This window comes from Candoia aspera, chromosome 7 (genome assembly GCF_035149785.1).
Source record: "Candoia aspera isolate rCanAsp1 chromosome 7, rCanAsp1.hap2, whole genome shotgun sequence".
Taxonomy (NCBI): Eukaryota; Metazoa; Chordata; class Lepidosauria; order Squamata; family Boidae; genus Candoia; species Candoia aspera.
Window position 1 is genome coordinate 84,106,816 of NC_086159.1, and position 22,246 is coordinate 84,129,061.

General features: G+C 43.1%; 1 protein-coding gene across 3 annotated transcripts in view; it reads right to left on the reverse strand.

Annotated features, from left to right (window-relative positions):
- TSPAN9 (tetraspanin 9) overlaps nt 1-22,246 on the reverse strand; it is a 261,741-nt gene that overhangs the window by 197,976 nt on the left and 41,519 nt on the right. Inside the window, exons 2-7 of one of the 3 annotated variants that reach the window (XR_010068302.1) lie at nt 18,358-18,549; nt 17,162-17,236; nt 15,005-15,106; nt 11,783-11,920; nt 10,823-10,906; nt 7,908-9,658 (exon numbers count right to left, since the gene is read on the reverse strand). Coding sequence is in view for 2 of the 3 variants with exons in the window: in XM_063308381.1 (XP_063164451.1) it covers nt 9,587-9,658; nt 10,823-10,906; nt 11,783-11,920; nt 15,005-15,106; nt 17,162-17,236; nt 18,358-18,549 (663 nt within the window). In the remaining variant the exon portion in view is untranslated. Of the gene's footprint in view, nt 1-5,138; nt 9,659-10,822; nt 10,907-11,782; nt 11,921-15,004; nt 15,107-17,161; nt 17,237-18,357; nt 18,550-22,246 lie in introns of those variants that run through there. The other 2 variants (XM_063308381.1, XM_063308383.1) reach the window with 2 other exon arrangements.

Consider the following 22,246-nt stretch of genomic DNA (forward strand, 5'->3'; position numbering starts at 1 on the left):
CACAATACCGGTTGGTGAGCTGGAAAGCCCAGATCATGGCTGTGAAAACAGGGCTTTTGGCAAGCCTTCTCGCCCCACCCGGTCTGGTCCCCCAGGCATTCTAGGCAGAAGGTCCCACCAGCATCAGAGCAGGCGGCCCTTTGCACTCCTGCGTGCCATGGAGGTGTGCCAAAGCGATCAAGGCTCCCCTCAGTCCAGACCAGCATTTTGGCAGGCAGATCCACAGATTTATGTGTCCACAGCAGGAAATACATGAGGTGCCCACTGCTTAAAGGGTTAGCTGGTTAGCGGCAAGCAGGTGTAACAAATAGAAATACAATCTTTTTTCTTAACACTTTTAACAAGCATAAGGACATTTTAAATCTGTTTTCTTATCACCTTTCCCAAAGCCCAGAAATAACCCCAGTCCAAAATATTCGAGAGATAACCGCTGTGCAATTTGAAAGGATTGCAAAGCGTGGCTGATATCACTGCATTCCTTCCTGAAAGCTAGAAAGAATTACTTCTCAGAAAGCATCTGTTAGTTTTAGTCCAGAACCCATCATCCACAAGTCAAGAGGGTGGGCTGTATGCTTCAAGGATCAAGCACAACTACCTGACCTCAATCAAAGAGAGATGAAATCAGACTGAATGGAAGAGACACGGTTTCTCCCCAAATCTGTGTCTCCCCACAACATACAATAACGTACCATTTGACCTTGTCATGGCAGAATCTATTCTTTCTTGCCCCTTGGAGCCATTCTGCATTAGGGAAGGAAAATGAGCAATATGGCCTTGCATTTGCCTTACCATCCCATGCAGGGGAGAAAAGAGGAAACTAAATACATGGTCCATTTTCAGCAGAAGCTTCATATTTTCAGTACGTGGCAGAGCCGGTCAATACTCATATTCCATGTACTTCTGGTGTGGCCAAATGGTACCTCACACCTTGAAGTATGAATCTGACTCCATGCTTGCATCAAGTGCTCATCTACGTTTTCCCCATCAAATTAGTAATGATACATCATCAACATCAATTATATTAATGAACCCTTGATAACTAAGGTATTGATCTAAGTTGCTGCATATAGTGAAGCTGCAAGCAGTGACTTGGAAAAGCCCTGGAGTAGTCTCCCCCATTCCTCTATGCTCGTCCTTTTTGGACTTTTAAAATGGCTGTTCAAAATGCAAATGGTTTGTGTGATAATATAAAGAATGTGAACATTTTGTTTAATTTCACAAGACAATGGAAACCTGTAGATCTTACCTGTATATGGTAAGACAGAGGCAGAGATGTGTTACGAGGTTTAAAGAACAAAAGTTTCGAAGCATTAGTTCCCCCTTTCCCTTTCTTTAAAAACACTGTTTCTTGCCAGAAAGCACACCCCTTCACATGCTCCAGCCCTTAACATATTGGATGAAACGTCTAGCACATGGTCCCATCTTTTTTTCTGAAACAACTGAAAAAAATAACCAGATGTATGTAATCTTTTTGTGATCCATGATGGGAAAAGTAAACGTAACTGAAAAAATATTTCTACTATAACCAACAGGGTGCACTGAAAAGATCTATTAGTCAATGGGTCATATTTTTGTTCACTTTTCCAACTTATACCCTGCCTTTCAGCCTCTAGGGCACTCATGTCAGCTACCATGAACGTCCAGGTCATGGGGAGGTGTAATATAATGTGTGCTGATGTTAGGGTTTGGGTTAGCACATCTAGAGATGCTGAGAACCACCATAAAGTGCATAGAGTAGTGTGAGCAAGCTTGGAGTAAAACTTTGGTGCATTGGTTGTGCTTGTGTCACACTGGCCAAAATGTGCCAGTTTTGATTAGTATTGTGTCCTTATAAAAGCAAGGAATGCTGCATATGGAACAGGTATGACTAAGCATTGTAGCCTAGTATATCTAAGTGTGTTATGTGAAAGCTTTGAGTGGCCAAAGTCATGATGGACAGCAGAGGTCAATACCTGTGAGTCCATTCAGTGATGACCATGGCATATGGAAGATTGCAACCTGGAATGTAAATGGAGTCAGTGGGGTATGAATTTATGAATGAAACGAAATTAAAAAGGTATGTTATGTGTGTATGATATTCAGAGAAGTATTATATCGATCTGAATGAAGGTGAACTGATACTATGAAATTGAGCTGATTAATCTATGCAGGGAAGTCAAGGTTAGAATTAATTAGGAATGAAAGGACTACAATGTATGTCAGAAAGTATTAATTGGTGTCATTTAGATTTTTGTGGGTGTGTATAAAAATGTGAATCCATAGGTTCCTGATAATGGCACGTTACACTCCAGTGAATAGCAATTATGGAAGAACCAGAGATGAGTTCAGGGGGAAATTGTGCCATATTTTGAACTGAATGCAATCTACAGGAAAAAATTATTTTATTAGGTGATATGAATGGATAGACCAAGAGAAAAGAAGGCAAAAAAAGTAACTGAGCCATTTGAAGACCCACAAACGAATGAGAATGGTAACATCTTTTTCAAACAAATTTTAAGGATAAGTTATTGACATGTACCCCCAGAATAGAAAAAAATAAAAAAGCATGTCTGATTTGATTGTTTATGATGAAAAACTAAGAAAATTAGTGAAGGATAGAAGAATAATGATGGGTTCTGAATGGGGGACAGACTCTCATGTGTAATTCAAGAGCATAGTTGCCTTCCTGGCTCAAGAGTGGATGTTTGGAAAAAAAAATGGGCATGAAAGAAAAGTGAAGGTGTTACAGAAATGGAGTCAAAGTAAAACATTTGGAAGAAAATAAAGTATGACTCCTCTATAAAAAATAATATTAGAAGATAGAAGATAGATAAATCTCCCAAGAGAATGGATAAAAAGTGGACATAAGGAAAGAGGACGTTGAAGCTGTTGCAGAGTATCACCGAAGTGTACGGAGTTACACTAATGGAAGTATGAACAGATACGTTTAGTGGAATGATGAAGTGAAAGAGGCTGTGGATGAGAACAACATGTGTATCAAAGAAGGATCACTGCAAAACAGAAAAAATAGTGAATACAGTGCAGAGAAAGAAAAAGGCTAGTTTCTAAAGAATGTAGTCAAAGAGAGCAAGGAACAATTATAATTTAAAGAGGCAGAGAAAATACAGTGTTTTTAATGGAAATTTAAAAAAAATGTCTTTGAAGTGGGTGAAAGGACTAAAAAAAGGAACCTCCAGTAGAGTGAATGGAATTAAAAATGTGATTTAGGATGAAACTGAAGTAAGCAAATGCTGAAGGAGTATCTTGGAGATTTGTATGGGAATTATAGTGATATGTAGAAAAAAGGAAGTGAATGCTACAAATGTTAGTATTCATGAAAAAAATATGAAAAGGAAGTCATAAATACTGTTAGAATGTTGAAAAATGGAAAGGCTGTACAGAAATAGATGGTTTAACTGGAGAAATGTAAAAATACCGTATGCATGTGGTTTGCTTATGGAGTAGCTGTGTGACTCATTTAACGCGTGTGTGAAGGCTGCATCTGTGCTTGGCAACTGGAAGAATACTGTTATCGTTCTCCTACATAGGGAGAGGTAGCACATCTGTGTCACTTAAGAACTATATGTGGCAAAACAAGAAGTATTAGGATCAAGAATGAACAGCACAATAAAAGCAGATTGAATACAAAATTGAGTAATTAGTATGAAAGAACTATGCTGATGGGGTTTGATCATGTAGAGAGAATGAGTGAAGATCAGATTGCAAAACAAATACATGAAGGAAGTGGGAATGGGCTGAGGGGAGTGGAAAGACCAAGAAAGTCATGATTGGATGAAATTGATGGATTTCTCAGAAATAAAAGAGATGAGTGGGTTAAAGCAGGGGTCCCCAACCCCCGGGCTGCGGACTGGTACCGGTCTGTGGCCAGTTAGGAACCAGGCTGCACAGCAGGAGGTGAGCGGTGGGCAAACGGGCGCCTGAGTGTTTACAGCTGCTCCCCATTGCTCTCATTACAGCCTGAGGTCTGCCTCCTGTCAGAGAAAGCAAGCCCATTGGCTGCTATCTCCAAATGGTGCAAAGAAAAAAGAATAAAAGGTAAGAAAAAGAGGAACTGCTTGAATCATACTGAAACCATCCCCCCACCCCCTGGTCCGGGGTAAAATTGTCTTCCACGAAATTGGTCCCTGGTGCCAAAAAGGTTGGGAACTGCTGGGTTAAAGAACAAAAGGTAATTATGAATTGGTGTAAGAATGAGGGGAAATAAAGGATGATTTGCAGGGTCGGAAAGGCATGAAGAGGTATAATAAGTTATTTTGGTGTAAATGAGATTCAGTCAGATTTCCTTTTCTCTCATCTCCAGCCTTTGTATAACATTGCTTAGCCTAAATGGTGTATGTATATTTAAACTACAGTTAACACAGTGTAGTTGGTGTGATGTACTGAGAACAGAATATCACAGCAAGAATTTTGTTGATATTTCTATAATTACTGAAAGCTAAGAAGGTCCTTCAGGACAAAGTAATGGATTTAGAATTTGAGTCTTTCTGATCCAACATACCTGCAGTTAGAATTCCAGAAAAGCAGGTAAGAGATGATGCATCGAAGGAAACTGCCAGAAGACTATCCACCATCAATAGATATCAAGAGGGCCAACTAAATACCAGGCTTTCCTTTTCATATAGTTGAAAAGTGTCATGAAATTTCTCAGCTCTGTCCTGGGGATGATTTTTTTTTTAAGTGTGTTCTACTAGAGTAATTACATGGGGACTGTGTAGCAATCCCCTGGGATAAGCCAAAATCTTTTAAAATTGTCCTCTGGGCTCTTATTTCCTGCTACACAGCTGAAAGGCTGACCATTGGCCACCAAAAGATGAAGGAAATGGGCTTTTCCAGGTGATCTAGATTCCATAGTTGGGAGTTAGACAGGAACTCCAAAGAACAGGTCACGCTTCTTGGGTATTAGAAAGTTTTCCCCCCAAGGATCTGGATGATGGTAAGCATATTCTAAGTATCTAATATGGAAGTTTAGATCAGTTTTCTAAGAACTTTGTTGGAAGTCCTGCAGTGCTACATGTGGAAGTGGCAGTACACTTTAAAATTCTGGATGTAATTTTTCTTCTTTCCCATGCTGCTGGCACTCATTTTTGTACAGGCGAATGTTCAACTAGACATCAAGCATAAGATGGTGTTTTTGAGAAAGATGTGAACAAGATGCGTGATCTAGGGCAAATGTAAACACTACCTGTATATTTGCAAAGCGATAAACAGTCCTTTGGGATGAACCTGGATTTGCCCATCAAATTGGACACCTGTGATGTGATTCAAAGGCACCTGTGATGTGATTCAGGCACTGAACCATCCCAGGCAGTGCTCGAGGGAAGTCTGTAGCATCATTTGATCGTAATAAACTCCCTCGTTTTCTACATATAATATAGATGGGAATGTACAGATTATTCAGACTTTTTTTTTAAATCCCTCGAATTGTACAGTTTCTCATCGACAAATGCAGAGATAAAATTCTTTTCTAAAGGATATGAGATTACCACATTTTACTCCTTTGATTATTCAAGAGATTCGGAATACCACTGCATTTTTGAAACCATGGAAAGCTTCAGAACTGATGGTTTTCTCATTGACTGGGAGAGAAAATATATTGGGTTTGGTATCTTCTTTTTTTATTAGAGATATACATTGAAATTTTCTCAGATTAGATTCCTATCCCTTACTTTAAAAGAGGCAAATACTGTAGTTCTTTCCAAGCCAAGTTTGTTTGCTCCAACGATAAACCTAGTTTGATGTGGGTTATGGATTACACCTTGGTTTTCTGCCTACTGCTCCCCAGTATTGCTGACTGTTACACTAACACTTAACAGACTGTTGTTCTGACAGTGAGATTTTTAATTCTTGTAATTGCTTTAGACAGAATCCAGGAGCCACTGTTTCTTTTGAAACACAAGGATGTTTGATGTGGCTTCTTGGAAGTTTGTGAAGCACATTCTGGCTTATTTTGGGTTTCCCCAGAGTTTTATATTGTGGAGCAACATATTTTATTTCACTGCCAAATCACGTGTAATGATGTGCCTTAAGTTGTGGAACAAGTCAAGGATATCCCCTTGCACTATTAGAAATCGGAAAATATTAAGAGGATCACAGAAGACAAGGGAAGTCTGAGATTCTGTTAGGTACAGATGGTATGTGTTATAGAGGTCAGAAACATTCATTTTGTTCCTCTGGGCTGATACCCCATGTGGTTACTCTATAAATCAGAGGAAACCAGGCCTGAGGCCAGTGGATTGATTCCCATAAAGCCTGTGACTGTGATCAGTTGCTTTCTGATCCTTTTTGCTGATCTTGGGATAAAGATCCATGGGAACCTCTCTTAAATGCAAATTTGAAATCATCTCCAATTTTGGATCAAACTAAAGAAGAATTTAGAATTCCTTTCAGTTGCTGGGGCAAATAAATATGCTTAAGGTAATTCTACATATATTTTAAAAGATATTCTTGTGCCTTTATATTATTTCAAGCAAATTTATTAAATAACTTTCTTGAAGGGGTATATCTTAAGATTTCCATGGAGTGAGTTACAAGTACTAGCTGGCAAATATGGATTTAATTGTCCACCCTTTCAGGCTTATCATTTGGCATTTATTTTAGCTTCAGTCACAGGCTGGAATTAGGAACTTCAAATTCAGCTCTTCTTTGTGTTCAACTTGAGCATTTGAGTCTTCTGAAATACTGGTTTGTTCAGGGATTAGTCAATATTGGAAACTTAATGTCACAAGATAAATGGAGAAGAGATTTGGTTGCAGACAAAACTCTAACCCCCTTATGCATAAAAGTTTGCATTATGCTATACTTGCCATTTAAAAATAAATAATTAATCCACTTTTTGTTTTTTGTTTTTAGTAAATTAAACCTTTCAGTTTATTTTTACTTTTGAAAAACATAGGTCTGATGAAATTGTTTTTAAAAAGTCTATAAAACTGAATTTGGTTTATTTCAGATGGCTTCTTGGCAGTTTACTCTAGTTAAGTGCGTGTTACCTGGATGTTTGGTCCTGATGCTATTTCCCCCTCTGAACAGCCACAGCTGCAAGAGGCTTTTGAGACTGCCCATTTTCTCTTTTAATGAAGACTTTGAGAAACTGATATTAACTACTTACAGAACTTGGAATGACCTGCTTTTTTAAAACCAGCAGACAGTTGCCTTAAAGAATGTGAGATTATTTTTATCTTAAAATGTGGTTAACACAGTGAAAAATCCTATTTCATAGGCATTAAAGGTTGTTTAGTGAGGGTTGCTATTGGAGATGTACTTCAAGAGATGGCAATTTCTTCTAGGTTAGTCCCATGGTTCCCGTGTTTTGGGTCCAAGCCTACAAGAGTGCAACAATGATTTGAAAATGAGCACGGTGTATCAAGGGTGGGTATGCTTGGCTGCATCAGGGCATCAAGAATAGGAGGAGGAAGGAGTAACAGGGATGTTCCCTGCCTTGAGTTATAAAAATAATAAAGGTGGGATAGAAAATAAATAAATAAAATAAATAAAACTGTAGATTTGTTGTGCACGGAGATGGTACAAATACTTATTTTGCAGCATTAGAAAGATAAATCTACAACTGGTTTGCACTATATGCAGTTTTTATTTCTGTTAATTAGTTTGATGTAATAAAAGCTAAAAAAAAAAGGGTAAAGGGCCTTGTATCATGCTTGTTTACATCTGAGGCTTTCCTGTTGTTAATCTTTTATTTATTTATTTATTTAATTTTTATCCCGCCTGTATTATTTTTATAACTAACTCATGGCAGCGACCATCCCTAATACTTCCTCCTCCTCCTATTTTCCCCACAATGACGACCCTCTGAGGTGAGTTGGGCTGAGAGGGAGGGACTGGCCCAAAGTCACCCAGCTGGCTTTCGTGCCTAAGGCGGGACTAGAACTGTCTCCTGGATTCTAGCCCAGCACCTTAACCACTCTCAGATGCTTCCTGTGAATTATTTCCAAGATTGCAAAAAGGAGCTTCAGTTGCACTCCATAGCTTGTCTCTCCGCTCACCTCTGGTTTCCCTTACACCACAGTGCTGATCCCTCAAGCTTTAGCTACATAAAAAGGGAGGAAATATTCTTCCTTGACTTTATCTACTACTCTGATCCTGAAAGGAAAAGAGGAGCGGGGGGGGGGGTTCCACTGGTTTAATCATTCACAATTTCCTATTTTTCCTGAACAAAGTTTCACTCTTACTCTACACACTTATTTTTAGAGGATGCAAAGGTGGGAATAACTTTTTTTTTTTTGCATGACCGCCAATCTCTGCATATTTTTTCAAGGGAAGGATGCAACTTCCAAGCAGTTACCTGGGCAAAGCTGCAGCAACCAGCCTGCTTCCAGGGACGAGGAGTCCTGCTCTGGCCTCCGTGGATCAACAGGTGAGGTGTCCCCAGTTCCCAGCACAATTTGCCATAACCAGAGCAAGGAACTATGCAGAGAACGGGGGGCAGCTGCTGGGTTTGGGGAAAACCTGACTTTTGAGAGCCATCCATTGTTTATGTTTTGCTCACTAGCTTGATACCTTTGGAAATTGCTTTTTTATTCTGCTAAATATAAATGTGATTGCTGGTTCTTGTTACAGAGGTTCTCTCTCCTTTGACAGAAGTCACAGATTTTTTTAAAGATCAGAGAGGAAAGCCTTAGTAAAGGCAGCTTAGCTAATTATCAAAAGTATGTCATTCCTATCCTATTTTAAGACTACCAGGAATAAGAACCACGGCAGGGACATTGGCCGGGTCTCCTGACACGTACCAGTTTGCCATCAAGCAGCAGCAGCCCATTCTAACTTTTTCAGAATAAGATGCTTCCAGAGAGAAGTTTGCTTCATTTATGACTTACGTGGAAGATCCCCACCTGAAAAGTCTGAGGTATGTATCCGAGAGTGTGCTCTGGTCCCAGAATTCTCGCTGCGTGATTCCAGCTTAGCTGAGACTAACCAACTGCAGAGTCTCTTTTAAACTTATTATGACAGAAACTTATATGCACCTTTCCTCCTGGTTTTAAATTTAGAACTGTAAAAATGGCATTTTTCAAAGACTGCCCAATAGAATTCTGGGGGGAAACATGAGAAAAGAAGGGAAGAAAAGGAAATACTTAATATTCTGAAAGATACAGTAAAGTACCCTTGACACACACACCCCAAAAAACCCCTCTGTCCAAGCAGGTCCAATTCATAGGGGTGTCATCTGAATGGCTTCATTCAAGTCCCAGTACCCAGTTGGGCACAAGCCATTTAAAAAAGATTATTTTAAAAAGTTAATAGACGCGTCCATCGGCTACCCTCAGAGATCTAACACTGATCGGCACTAGAACGTTATTCCACCTAGAAGGTTAGAAACAGGGACCTCTGAGTAGGAGTAGAAAACTGATTTGCATTCAGGAGGGTTCCCCTCTTCTTTGGCAAAACGATGGCCGAGCAGATACAAAAAGGTCCTGTAATACTGGTGTTCGGTTCAATCCGTCTTGGAAAAGAGGCCACTGAGGAACTAATGGTGTAGGCAGCCCCAAGGTCAGACAAACTTTGATTCACCCTTTTGCAGTTATTGTTCTGTCCTAATGGCAACAGAGAAGGGCTGATGAGGTTACAAAACAGGATTTTAGGCATCGTATTTTTTACCGGTCCTGTGAATCTGCTGGAAGAGAGTCATGGAAAAGGCCATGCCAAGAATCTGGAAGACAAGCAAGAAAAGGATGTCAGGTTTAATAGTGGCACAATACCAATGGCACTCTACTGAGTCCACACCACGCAATCTGTACAAAAGTCATCTAAGACAAGCTCATGGCAATGAGGTCTGGATTACCACTTGCCCTCCATGTCTTTTAAGATCTGCAAGAAACTCTTATGGTTCAACCCGTACAGGTAGATGTGATCTTTGATTTGACGGGGACATCAGGGGGATCCCTTGCAAGAAAGTCATGAGCATCCATGAGAATCCATGCCTCTGATCCAACGCCACCAAAAACACCAGCTCTGTGATTCCCATAGGTCAGTCCTTGGTGATCTGATCATAACTCGAGAGAATCCCAAGTGAACATCGCAGGAATCCAAGAGGATCTGCAGGGAACTGAACTTTCCAGAAAACTTGAGGATGAGAAAGACTATTTTTCAGCTAGGTATTATAACATCTTCTAGGGTTACCCAGCCATTGCTGAGATGATGCAAAGCCTGTCTCGTTACCATTATATTGGCACAGTGATAGAAGATGCTTTAATCCCTAGTGAGGATCCTGCTGAAAGGAACCAGGAGTCACTCTCCTGCTTCCTTGAATGTACTTTGGGTAGTGATGTGGCTGCCCCCTGGTCTCTTAAAGTCTCCAGGGCAGAAGAGGAGGCACGAGAAGAAGGGTGATTCGCTGTTCCTAATCTTCCCCCGTGAGCTGTTCCCCCTGCCCAGCAAGTGACAGACAGAGCTAAACAACCCTTTCCAGAGACAGGTTTAATACTGCAGATACCCACGTCCAAACAGAAAAGGAGCAGAAATTGGCAACCCTTTTGGCTGAGAACAAACCAGCTAAGGCAACCAGATTTGCAAAGAAAAAATAGCCTTTTGCACAAGGAAAGAAGTATGTATCATCCCCAATAGCATATTTCTGCAAGGAAAAGAATGGAATAGTTGGCAACCTTCATCAGAAGCACTTCTTACTGACTCCAGGGGCATGGCCCCCCAAGAGCCTGGTTCAAAACTGATGCCAGTCTCTTGCATGCCCGGGAAGGAGACATCATGAGCCCCATCTCCCACACCCAAACCAGCCTCTGCAAAAGGAGGCCCATCCCTGGTCCTTCTACCTCCTGAGGCCAGGAAGCTGCTGCCTTGCTGCTTCGTTAACCCCTACCTGTATTATGAGCAGGCACATCCCAACTGCCCCAGGGATATGCTTGTTGTCTTCAAACCACATCATGACCTTCTCGTAGCACCCCTGGGAAAGAAAAGCCTTTTGAAACATGGCTGGAGAGCAAACGCTTTCTGGGCAGAAGAGAGTGTGGGGAACATAGCGGTGGAAAAGGAATAATTTGGCTTCCCCCTTCAGATTCTCATTGTGAGCAAGGGCCTTTGGCAAGAATTATGAACTCCAAATGCAATTTGACAAGGATTCGCCAAGGAGGTGGGTCTTTGCTCTTTTGTTCACGCACAGATCGTTCACCACTCTAGTTAAACAGATTTTTACAGATTACATGATTTTGCACGCTTGGCAACAGACTGCAAAATATGCATAAAGGCAAGGTTATTTTCATTCAGAACATGTATCTAGCATGCCCAACCAGAATCTATCTAAAATTATTTTGCCTGAATTGATAACTACATATTTATTCCCTGTAAGGAAGATTTCCATTGTCACAGCTTGGACTGGGAAGCTGAAAACACACCCCGGAGGCCAGAAGGCAGCCCCATCTGTGTCCCTGCTGAAGAAGCCTGCTTGGGGAAGTCTGCAAAGACACCGGATTGACTCAAAGGTGACTTTGCTTTTTATGCACCCCACTCAAGTCCTCTCTGGTGGAACGTAAGAGAGCTGCACAAGGTCCCTGTGTGATCGGTCATCTAAGCATCAACCAGGCACAAGTGTTTTTAGCCCCAGATCAATTCTTGGACAAACGGATGAGCAAACAGCAGTTATTATCTGTTAGCAGGTTTATGCCCCAATCCTGTCCTTGCTACCTAGCAGTCAGTCCCACTGAGTTCTACAGGGCTTAAGGATTCACGCTGGATACTGTTATTCTGAGTAAATGAAGAAAGCATTAGGAGGAATTCATGGGCAGGCAAGCAAGCACAAAGGGGCAATTCAAGGCAGGGTTACCGTTTTCCACACCAAGCTTGTGTTGTTGGAATTCCGACCACAATCTTGGGAATTTTCCATGCAGCATCTGTCAGGGACAACGTTATCGCCCAATACTGGGTACCAATCTCTATAGTCAGTTACCCCACAGCAGTGCATCTATGGGGCAAAAGGAGAGGAAAAGCCAGAAATTTTTTAAAAAGTCTTTCTGTTCCTAAGAAAGTTACTTGATGATCACAACATTGTTAAAGAAATCAGTACATATTTCAGAAATAGATGTGTTATACATGTAAAATAAAGGCAAGAGATCAAGCACCTTATGACAGGTAGTCCTCGGTTAACGACTGCCTTGTTCAGCAACCATTCGAACTTATGACGGTGCTGAAAAATAAGACGACCAGTCCTCAAACTTACGGGCCGTTACAGCATCCCCACAGTGATGTGATTGCAATTCAGGCACTTGGCAGCCAGTGCACATTTATGATGGTTGCAGCAATCCTGCGATCATGTGATTGCCATTTGCGACCTTCACAGCTGGCTTCTGACAAGCAAAGTCAATGGGGAAGCTGGCAGGAAGTCGCAAGTCGTGGTCACTTGATGTTGCACTTAATGACCGCAGCCGGAACTGATGTCGTAAGTCAGGCGTGGTCACATGATGTTTCAGTTTATGACTGTCTCTCTTAGTGGCAGAGTAAAAAACTAAACACCTGGTTTTGCCGGCAGGGCTGGAGTAGGAAGGGGAATAGCCACTTCTGGGGATGGCTAGAGCCCTAGAATAGCCCTTTACACTCACAGACTGATAGAGAACCTTTATCCATCTGGATTTCATCACATTTTTATTCTTATTGTTTATTTACGTTTGTATTTATTGTAGTTATAAATTATAATTGTATTGAATTTTAACTTTGTTTTTATTGTAAACCACCCAGAGTCCCTCCTTTGGGGGTGGAGATGAGCAATGATAAAATTCGATAAATAAATAAATAAATAAATAAAAAACATTTCGGTCAGTAAGTGAGGACTACCTGTATATCCTTTGAACTCAAAATTTTATTTCCCAGCTCTTGATTACCCTTTATTCTTGTTACCTATTCAGGGATGTGGATGCCAAAATGTGATAAAATGGATGTCTTGATGTCATGATGCAAACTATGTGACCTACATCTTTATGTCTGATGCCTTGCTGAAAATGCAAAAGGTTGCAGTTGTAACACCCTTTCTGTCAGTTTTGTCACAGCAGTTTGTAGCGATGCCTGCGAAAGGATGGCACAAACCACTTCTTCCCTTACTGGAAAGCGCAGAGCTTTGTGCGAGAAACGTGAGGGAGTCAAACATGGGCTCACAGGCAACAAGCATCCATCTGAATCATTTCCAGAGTTCTGAGTAACACGGGACTAACATCATTATAACTGAAAGACAGAAAATCGCAGAGCGGGACTTTTCAGTGCAAAGCCCGGGTCCCGATTCCCAGGCTCTAAAGCTCTTCCCTGCGAAGCGGAAGGCTCTGTGCTGGCTCCCCCCGGCCCAGGAGAGTGGGCGGCCTTCCTCACCAGCACCAGCTAAACCCACAGGGAGCCGCAGGTTCGCCACCTCAGACCCTGCAGCCCCTGCTGCACTGCTGGAAAGACGGCTGCTGAGAGCAAGCAACGGCTTTGATTCCGCTGGGCCAGGACAAAGAGAAGCGAAGTCCAAAGACAGAGGAGGGAATTCTGCACCTGCAGAGGCTCAAGAGCAGAGCTTCCATTGCCACTTTCACGCTTTTTCCAATCTGAGGAAGCAACTTCACTGAACAAGCCAAATCAAGGGCCTTGCCCTGGCTTTGGCCAGACAGTTCCTGTCTGCTTTAGAAAAGCCACCGTGTGGGAGCCCAGTGGCCTGGTAAGGCACGTCGGGAGGGGCGGTAGGAGCCTTCTCGCATCCTCGGCCCCAAACACCCTGCCGGGCCTCGCCCTCTGAAGCAGCCGGGCGGCTTCTTAGAAGCCCGCCTGCTGTACGTAGCACTCCTTCCAAGGCCGGTCCGGTGCGGCTCCTCAGAGAGTCCAGCTTAAGCTTTGCAACTTTCCTTTCCTTCAGCCTCCAATCACAACCTTTAGCCACGATGGCCAGAGGAGGGAGGCCGCCGGATACGCCTCGTCCACCTCTGGCGACCAAGCTAGGAACAGCTCTCTGGGTCACGTTTTCATGAAGCGGGACCCAGCCGCCCCTTCCGAGGGTTGGACTCCTCCGAGCTTTTGAAGTATTTTTCAAAACCTGTCTTGGAAGACTTCAGCAACATCTCTACTTTAGAGTAAATCCTCCGCCTCAGGAAGTGGCATGGGAGGATTCATGTCATGAGGATGGCGAGCAGGGGGCTCCCATCCAGGCTGTAAAGCGCATGCGTAGCACTGAGGAACTAGGTGGCCATTCAAAGAGACACAGATCGGGCCTGCCTTAGTCTTTGGGGTTTATAGGTCTGGGTTTTCCCATGCTTCTTCAGTTTGTTAGGATTCTATGTAGCAGTAATAAAACACTAGAGACCTATTCCTTGTCTCAGTGTGGTTCCTGGCTGTTAGGACAATTCCCCTTTATTGCGTCCTAGAGCTAAGGCCACGGTGGCTGTGGGGAGAGGTGAAAAAACCGGCATCAGGATGCTAATTCTGCCCCTGACGTTCTTGGGAATGCCATCATGATGCAAATACAAAAGGGTGCAGCATTTTTCCCTCACAATTTTCACATTTTTCCAGGATTGATACCCATGGATGCCTCTGCTTGCAGCCCTGGCTTTTTCCACCCCTTCTGCATTGGTTTCATGTAGTATAAGCCTTTTTAGTTTATCTCTTAACATCACTTGACATCATCTGGGTTTACGTATAATTTGCAATGAGTTTTACATTGTTTATGGTTTAACGTGGTGGATAAACCCAGCCAATTATGGTTTACTCAATAAACAATGGTTATGCAAATAATGGTTTAGTGCAATGTGAATTCAGTCACCGAAATAGTAACCTTCCACAGTGAGGGTATTGCAGGTTACAAGCAAAGCAGACTAATGAACAACATACACGTAGACGAGACTGCATTAAGTTTGGAAGGAGAGAGGTATGTTGCTAGAGCTACCAAATGTGGCTGCAAAAATTTGCATGACCACTAGATGGCAGCTGCAGAACAGCAAAGAACTTATCTGCTGTCCTGCAGTGTGGTCCAGTGTCCAGGCTCAGATCCGGCAGCCCTTGGTTAGCAAAGACGTAGGCGCTTAGTTTTTACCTCTGCTTGAATGATATTCCATGCATTCTTCAGCCCAACGTTATTGTCTGTGTTATACAGCTTAAGGCCCTCCTTCAGGTCCTGCTTTGCACTTTCACTCACCTATTTCATAGAAAGCATTATTAAAAAGATCTAATTGTGACTTTCCGTAAGTACAATTTTTCACCTGATCTGGTTGGACATTGTGTAAAGGTGCAAAACAAAAGGAACAGAATCTCTTTTACAGAATTATCATTAATGGACTGAGAATTCTGGATTAAAAGTGGCTTTAAAGAAAAATTCTTCAGCACAGGGGTATCTGCAGGGTGTGGTCAAAAACGTCAAGATGGCGGCTGCAACAGTTGTGACTGAAGTTGCACCTGGTTTTTTCTTATGTGCACTGCAGAGTGCGCTGCAGTAGTGCACGTGCGAGGAAACAAAAACATTGAGTGACCGTGAGAGGGGCCTCCTAGCCCAGGAACGAGTGCATTTCGGCATAAGATGGATCTGTGCAAAAGGCCTTCCTGGCTACCCCTCTCTGTGCAGGAGCCAAGAGCACAACAAGACCCCCAAATTGCTCACCAGCTCTCTTGGGGGAAACACAACCCATTCAGAATGAGGGCAGGAAAGTCCCCAAACCCAATGGCCCAGGCATGCCCCCACAGCCACTCAGCCTTGTTAGGGTTGACCTTCTGCCTGCTCCCCCTGCCCATACTCACTCCCCAGCCCCCAAGCACCGGGAGAAGGCCTTGACGGCATCGCTCAGCCAGCCAGGGCTTGATGTATGTGCCTGAGTACCATCAGCATGCCAAGGATACTCGATCCCATGCTGATGGATGACCGCCCCAGTGGCCTCATGGAGATGTGAAGCGGGGGTGGAGAGCATGCCAAGCCTTCAGGGACCCTGCAAATCAAGGCCTTCGCCTCAACCTCTCCCCTCCTGTCGGCCTGGCTGGAACCAGGCATGGAGGAAAAAGGACAGCCACTGCAACACTGAGCCCCTCCCCACTCCCCTTAGTTGGTCCAGAAGGAAACCGTGGTCAGTGGTATCAAAGCTGCTGAGATCAAGGTCAGCTAGCATGGTCACTCCACTTTGTCCTGGCTCCACCAGAGGTAATGAATAAATGCAATCCTTGTCAACTCAGTGTTACGTCCTAAGCTCAAACCTGACTGGAAAAGGTCCAGATAATACTAACACTAGAGGTATCAGCTTTGATACCATCCATCATGGTTTCCTTCTGGACCAACTAGGGCATGAGAGTGGGGGGCTCGATGTTGCAGTGGTTTTCCTCTTTCCTCTGTGCCTGGTTCCAGTCAGGCCGACAGGAGGTAATTAGTTGAGGTGAAGGCCCCTGATTTGCAGGGTCCCCAAAGGCTCAGTGCTCTCTCCACTAATACTGAGAGCCAGCTTGGTGTCGTGGTTAAGGCATCAAGCTTGAAACTGAGAGATGGTGAGTTCTAGTCCTGCCTTGGGCACGAAGCCAGCTGAGTGACCCTGGGCCAGTCCCTCTCTCTCAGCCCCAGAAAGGAGGCAATGGCAAACCACTTCTGAAAAACCTTGCCAAGAAAACTGTAGGGACTTGTCCAGGCAGTCTCTGAGAATCAGAGATGATTGAATGATAAAAATATTAATATTAATAATAATATTAATAATACTAATACTAATGTTCTAAAACCGTTGGTATAAAAGCAGTATCTCATACAAAGGTATATTTTCAAGCTATTTTTTTTCTCCACCTTTTTATGCCATAAACAGATTTTCTTTTGGGAGTGAGTTGGTTAATGGTCTAAATACTCCTAGTGGGTTCTGAGTTAGGAAATGGTTTGCAAATTAATGTTTCTTCAGACCTTTCCATCTATAGTTGCATAATTTTATCCAAAGAATTTATGGTTTGGCAATGACCAACAGCTGTTCTCTGACAAGTCATGCACAGCACCATAAATAAACTGTTAATTTCTTTCTCTGTTGACCTAGTTCTTGCGTCTTTCTTCGCTCAACTGAATGTACCCTTTCTGTAGAACCTGCTTCAACAACATTCGTGCCTTGATGCCGATTATCTTCTGAGGGAATATGTCTGCATGTATTTTTCCAAGGAATTACACTATAAAAAAGCAGCTTTGGTTCAGAGGATGAGCTGAGCAGCCTAGTGCTGTGTGTGTGGCTATATAAACACTTACCTTGTCCATATAAACAAAGAACAAAATAAGTAGTATCAGCTCAGCCAGGAGAATGATCAGCAAAACAACAAAAAACTGAAAGAAAGAGTAAAACAAACAGAGTGGAGTGTCAGAATCAGAGAATGAAAAGGGTTTAGAAAATCTCATGTAAATGACAGTGCTGAACAGGAAAACATGAGTTGTAGCTACATTAACCTACTTAAGCATAATTAAAACAAGGGAAATCAGCTCAGATTAAATCCCTCCAAGGCAGCTGCTGCACATCATCACATGTCCTGGAAGATTGGTCCAGCAGTCCCTGAATGGGGTCACGATTCCCCCAAAGGAGCTGGGTTGTGATCTGGGTGTCTTCTTCGACTAAGGCTCCTGCTTCAACAGCAACTGGAGGCCATGACGTGGGGTGGGGGGAGCTTTGCCCAGCTTCAGCGGAGGTGCCAGTTCTGACTCCACCTGGAACTGAAGGCCTTGGTGACAGCAAATCATCTCTTGATCATTTGGATTACTGTAATGTGCTCAGCAACCTTTGAAGACAACTCGGAAGCCACAGATGGTCCAGAAGGTGGCAGCGAGATTGGCTGGTCAACCTCTTTTGTAATCGGTGCCCTGGCCACCATGGTGGTGCACCAGTTCACATCAGGTACCACCTGGCCAGAACTGAATCTGCCTGGAACACGTTGGGAGGCCTGTTAAGAGGGCCCCCCTTATCTGAAACTAGGGGCACATGGGCCTTCTCCATGGTGGCCCACACTTTGGAACCCTTTATCTCGGAACGTCATAAAGCTCCCTCCCTTTTTTCATTTTAAAAGTAACCGGAGATGGATTTATTCTGCTCTGTGTCTTTGAACTTGGGCAGGCTGTACAACTAATAATTCTATTATGATAGTTATTTTAGCAAAGCTGGTTTTCAGTGACAACTTATTCTCTCTTTCCAGACTCTTGCATGCTACATTCAGCTATTTTAGCCAGCAAGTGAGATATGCAAAGGAAAGAGAGTTTTGGACTACCCAATTTACAAAAAGGAAAACTAAGCTCACTTTTACTGATAATTTGGCTTGGATGCTGGATGCTTCTAATGTGGTGGAGGTTTTGGGGATAAAAAGGCAATTTCTCAGGTCCCTGGCTTGAAGTGTATTTTGTAAACCAAAATGAAACAGAAGACCCACACACAAACACACACGCTGGCAGTGCCAACTTACGCTTAAGAGGAGGCACTTGTTTTCCTTGATAGCACCCAAGCAGCCCAGGAAGGCTGTCACCATGACAATGGTTCCGATGGCAATGACCAGGTTGGCAGCTGACAGTGATGGGAAAGTGGGAGAAAAGGTGGCAAAGTTTCCTTGGGACACGGAGAGCCATATTCCCACACCCAAGAGCCCACAGCCGCACAACTGAACAAAAAGTGAGACAAAAAGAGAGAGAAGGGATTAGGAAAGGAAAAACTCCACTCGAGCTTTAATAATAAATAAATGTGCCTTTGCCATTTGTCCCGTGGAAGGAGACCGGCCTTTGGGCTGGTGAGAGGAGGGAGATGCCTCCTCACCCACTCTCCACTGTGGTGGGCCTGCTAGAAACTCAGGGTGACCCAAACTGGGTGCAAAGATCCAGCTGATCACTAGGTGACAGTAGAGGTATAGAAAACACCCACCCTGAGTTACTTTTTGGGATTTTGGCAGCCCAGACCTGGTTGCCCTAAATAACTCTGTCTCCCCTTCAATACATTCAGGCATAAAGGAACCTCAGTTGATGTTGGGGGCTGGGAAGAGGCCAAAGTGCTCTGCCTGGGGGACAGGATCACTGACTTCCACAGGGAAGGGTTTCCACAAATTCCTTCTTCTTTAAATAGACTCTATGTGCTTCTTCATTAATTCACTTTTATTCTAACTCATGGTCCTAAACAGATGGCTATCTAAAAATATGTTCCTCACCATATATTTAAAAAATTGTCATGTGAAAACCCTGCTGTTGGCCATTTATAATTTTGTAATAGTCCCCTCTACTATCTTCTCAGAGTTCATTTATATCTCCCCACTGCTGTGTAAGTTGGTGAAACAGTGGACTAGAAGAAGCGTGGTGGTCACTAGCCAAGTTAACAAAAGAAAAAATACAGACTTCAGGCACTTTCTCCCGCAGCTTAGGAAAGGTTCTAGGAAGTACAAGATCATTTTTCTTAACTTCTCTTTTTTGCCAATTTTCTAACATTAAAAGTAAACTCTTCCAACCTGGTGGCTTCCACTCCAAATATGCCAAGTTGGCAATGCCCAGAATGTTTTAGCCAGGATGTCTCAAAACATCTGAAAGATGCCAAGTTGTGGAAAGTTGCATTTAAAAGTTGTATTAACATGATAGATGCCCCCCCAAATGGGAAGTATCAGGAGAACTGCAGCAAATCCAGGGAAACATCATTTTGTCTTGACTCCGCTGGATAAGCTCCTTCACTGGATGTGCTATTCCACACTGAAAGCATTCTTAATGTTTTTACATGCATAGAAAATGAGGGAGTATTTTCCTATTACAGTGTTTAAAATTAGAAACTTGCCAAGTTAATCTGAAACTCTTGGCAGATGTGCAAAATATTTTTGGACCAGCATTGTAGCCAGAGACAGCTGACTTTTATTGCTATGACACTACAAATTCTAACCCTGTGCTAAATAAACTCAGCACAAAGATGAGCAGGATCCCACAGCAAGAGGAGAGAATGAGAACAGGGCCTGAAAGAGGGTCAGAAAAGAGCCATTTCCTTTGCTGGGCCTGAAGAAGCGGATGGAGTTCTTGCGGCTGACAGTTCAGCCACCTGTTTAGATCCATGTCCCTCCTGGCTGGCCAAGACCTCCCAAGAGGGGGCATGTGGTTGGGTCTTGGCAGTGATAAATGCCTCTTTGAAAGGGGGTATGTGGTCCTACCATCCCTGGTTGCTCAGCAGCTTCAGACAGAAACTGAAGGACATGTTTAGCCTTGAGGAAAGATGACAGGATTATGATGGCACCCTTTAAATACTTAAAATGAAGTCTCACAGAAGAAGGTCAAGACCTGTTCCCTGTTCCATAGCGGAGGACATGGAAATTATGGATTAAATGTATAGAAAGGCAGCTTCGAAATGAATGCTGAAACCAAATCAAACCCCTTCTTAACAGCCTGAGCTGTCTGACTGTGGGACCATGGGCTCAGAGAAGTGGAGACCCAACAGTCCTCTGCCTGAGATTTCTGCCCTGAGGAGAGGGTCAGATTCATTGGCCTCCTTGGCCTTCCCAGCTCTCAGATTTTCTAATTCTGTAAGAGCTGCTGAGCTGAGTCTTCGGAATATCCCCTTCATTAAACATCCCTCCAGGCCTTTTCAAGGTTGTCTTCTTTTTGCTGACCCACCAAGCTCTGGTCTGCTTGTGAGGAGGTGCTATATCAGGGGGGAGAGGCAAGCTAGCAAGCTGGCTGGCAATCGATTCTCTCTGCTCCACCAGACACAAGTCTGCCTCCATCGTCAACATCCTTCTCTTTTCAAAGAGCCCGTGTTCTTCTGCAATAAGCAGGCAACGCTTTATCTGCCTGGAGAGCAATTTTTCTTTTTTATCAATTGCTAAATAAAATTTGGTTCAAGGGAGAGAGAGAAAAGAGAAGCAAAATCAATCCAATTTGCTAGCATAACACTAGGTTTTGTTAACAGATTAGAACTTACTTCCCTGCCTTATTTATTTGGGAAGGGCGTACTTGAATTGGGGAACACCAAGAAGGAATCTTGGAAGATTTCCGTTTAGAACTTGCGCACTACTTCATGAGACAGATGGATACGCCCTACTATCCCAATTATCCAAGAGGAAATCATGATCTGCACACTCAGTTAACAGTGAACTGTCGCCCTACAGCATACTAGCAAGGACGCCCTCTCTGAAATCGGTGCAGTTCCTCCATGGACTCAGTCAGCCTTTCCTCACTAGACAGAATCTGTGCTAAGTATCTCCACTGGTATCTAACTAGTATCTAAGACATACTGGCTCACCTTATAAATGCCTGCAAGAAATGCAAAAAAAGGTAGGTGTGCTACAGATAATTTATAAAGTAAATAAACGTTCTACTGAGACCACAGAAAGAATCATTCAGCGTTGTCATTCAGGCAGTTAAGAGTTTCGCCACACAGTCTCTGATGCAGGGTAAAATGGATGTCTGAAGCTACCTGAGGGATTTCACACAGTGCCAGCAATTTCACTTTTCCTCCCTGCCCTAGGCGCTCTATGCAACATTTGCTAATGGGGGTCCAGCAGGTCGCATGATGGCGGAACACAGCAGAAAGACCGGCTGCACCAAACACTCTGAACCACGTGAATAAACACATTATGACTAACATTGTAGGAATGGTCCAATAACTGTCAAAATGGAACTTTCCTTGAGACGTAAATGGCTTGATTTTCTACTGGCTCCTTTTAAAAGATTTGGATCCCACCAGCTGTGACCCATACAATGTGTCTCTTTGTACAACCTGCCTTGACCCCTAGCCCTTGCAAGCTTCTTAAAGATACTGAAGGACAGAAACACACAAGCCTACAAAAAAAGGCAATCTTTTAAATGGACATAGATGCTCTGGGATGTTTGCTCTTTCCTAATGTCAGTGCCAGGCCTGTAGGCTGATACTTCAAACCTAATGCTTTCCTGAGAGTTACCGAGAGACAAAAATCCAAAATCTCTTAATGTGCTCTGCTCATTAAGTTACAAAAGGTCTTTAAGCTAAGATCTCCACATAAATGCCAAGCTTTGTGTAGACTAACACACCCTCCAGCTGTGTTAGTTTATGGGGGCAGAAAATCAGGAGGGGTCTGGTAGCCCCTTTTCAACTATCCAATTTTATTAAAAGGCAGAACCTTTCAGGAGCTTCTGATGTAGGATTTGAACTGGGAGCAGGGCTGAATGGGAAAGGAGGCAAAGACAGGCTGGTTATGCAAGATGCAGGTTACACGTCATACAGATTGCAAGTACCTGATCAATTAACGATTATAACGTGTTAAAATCCCATTGTGTTTGAGGAGACCTTCCAACATTGCCTGATACCTTCTGACGTATTTGAATTCAGCAAAATCTTGCTCAAAGGTGCTGTTAAAGTCT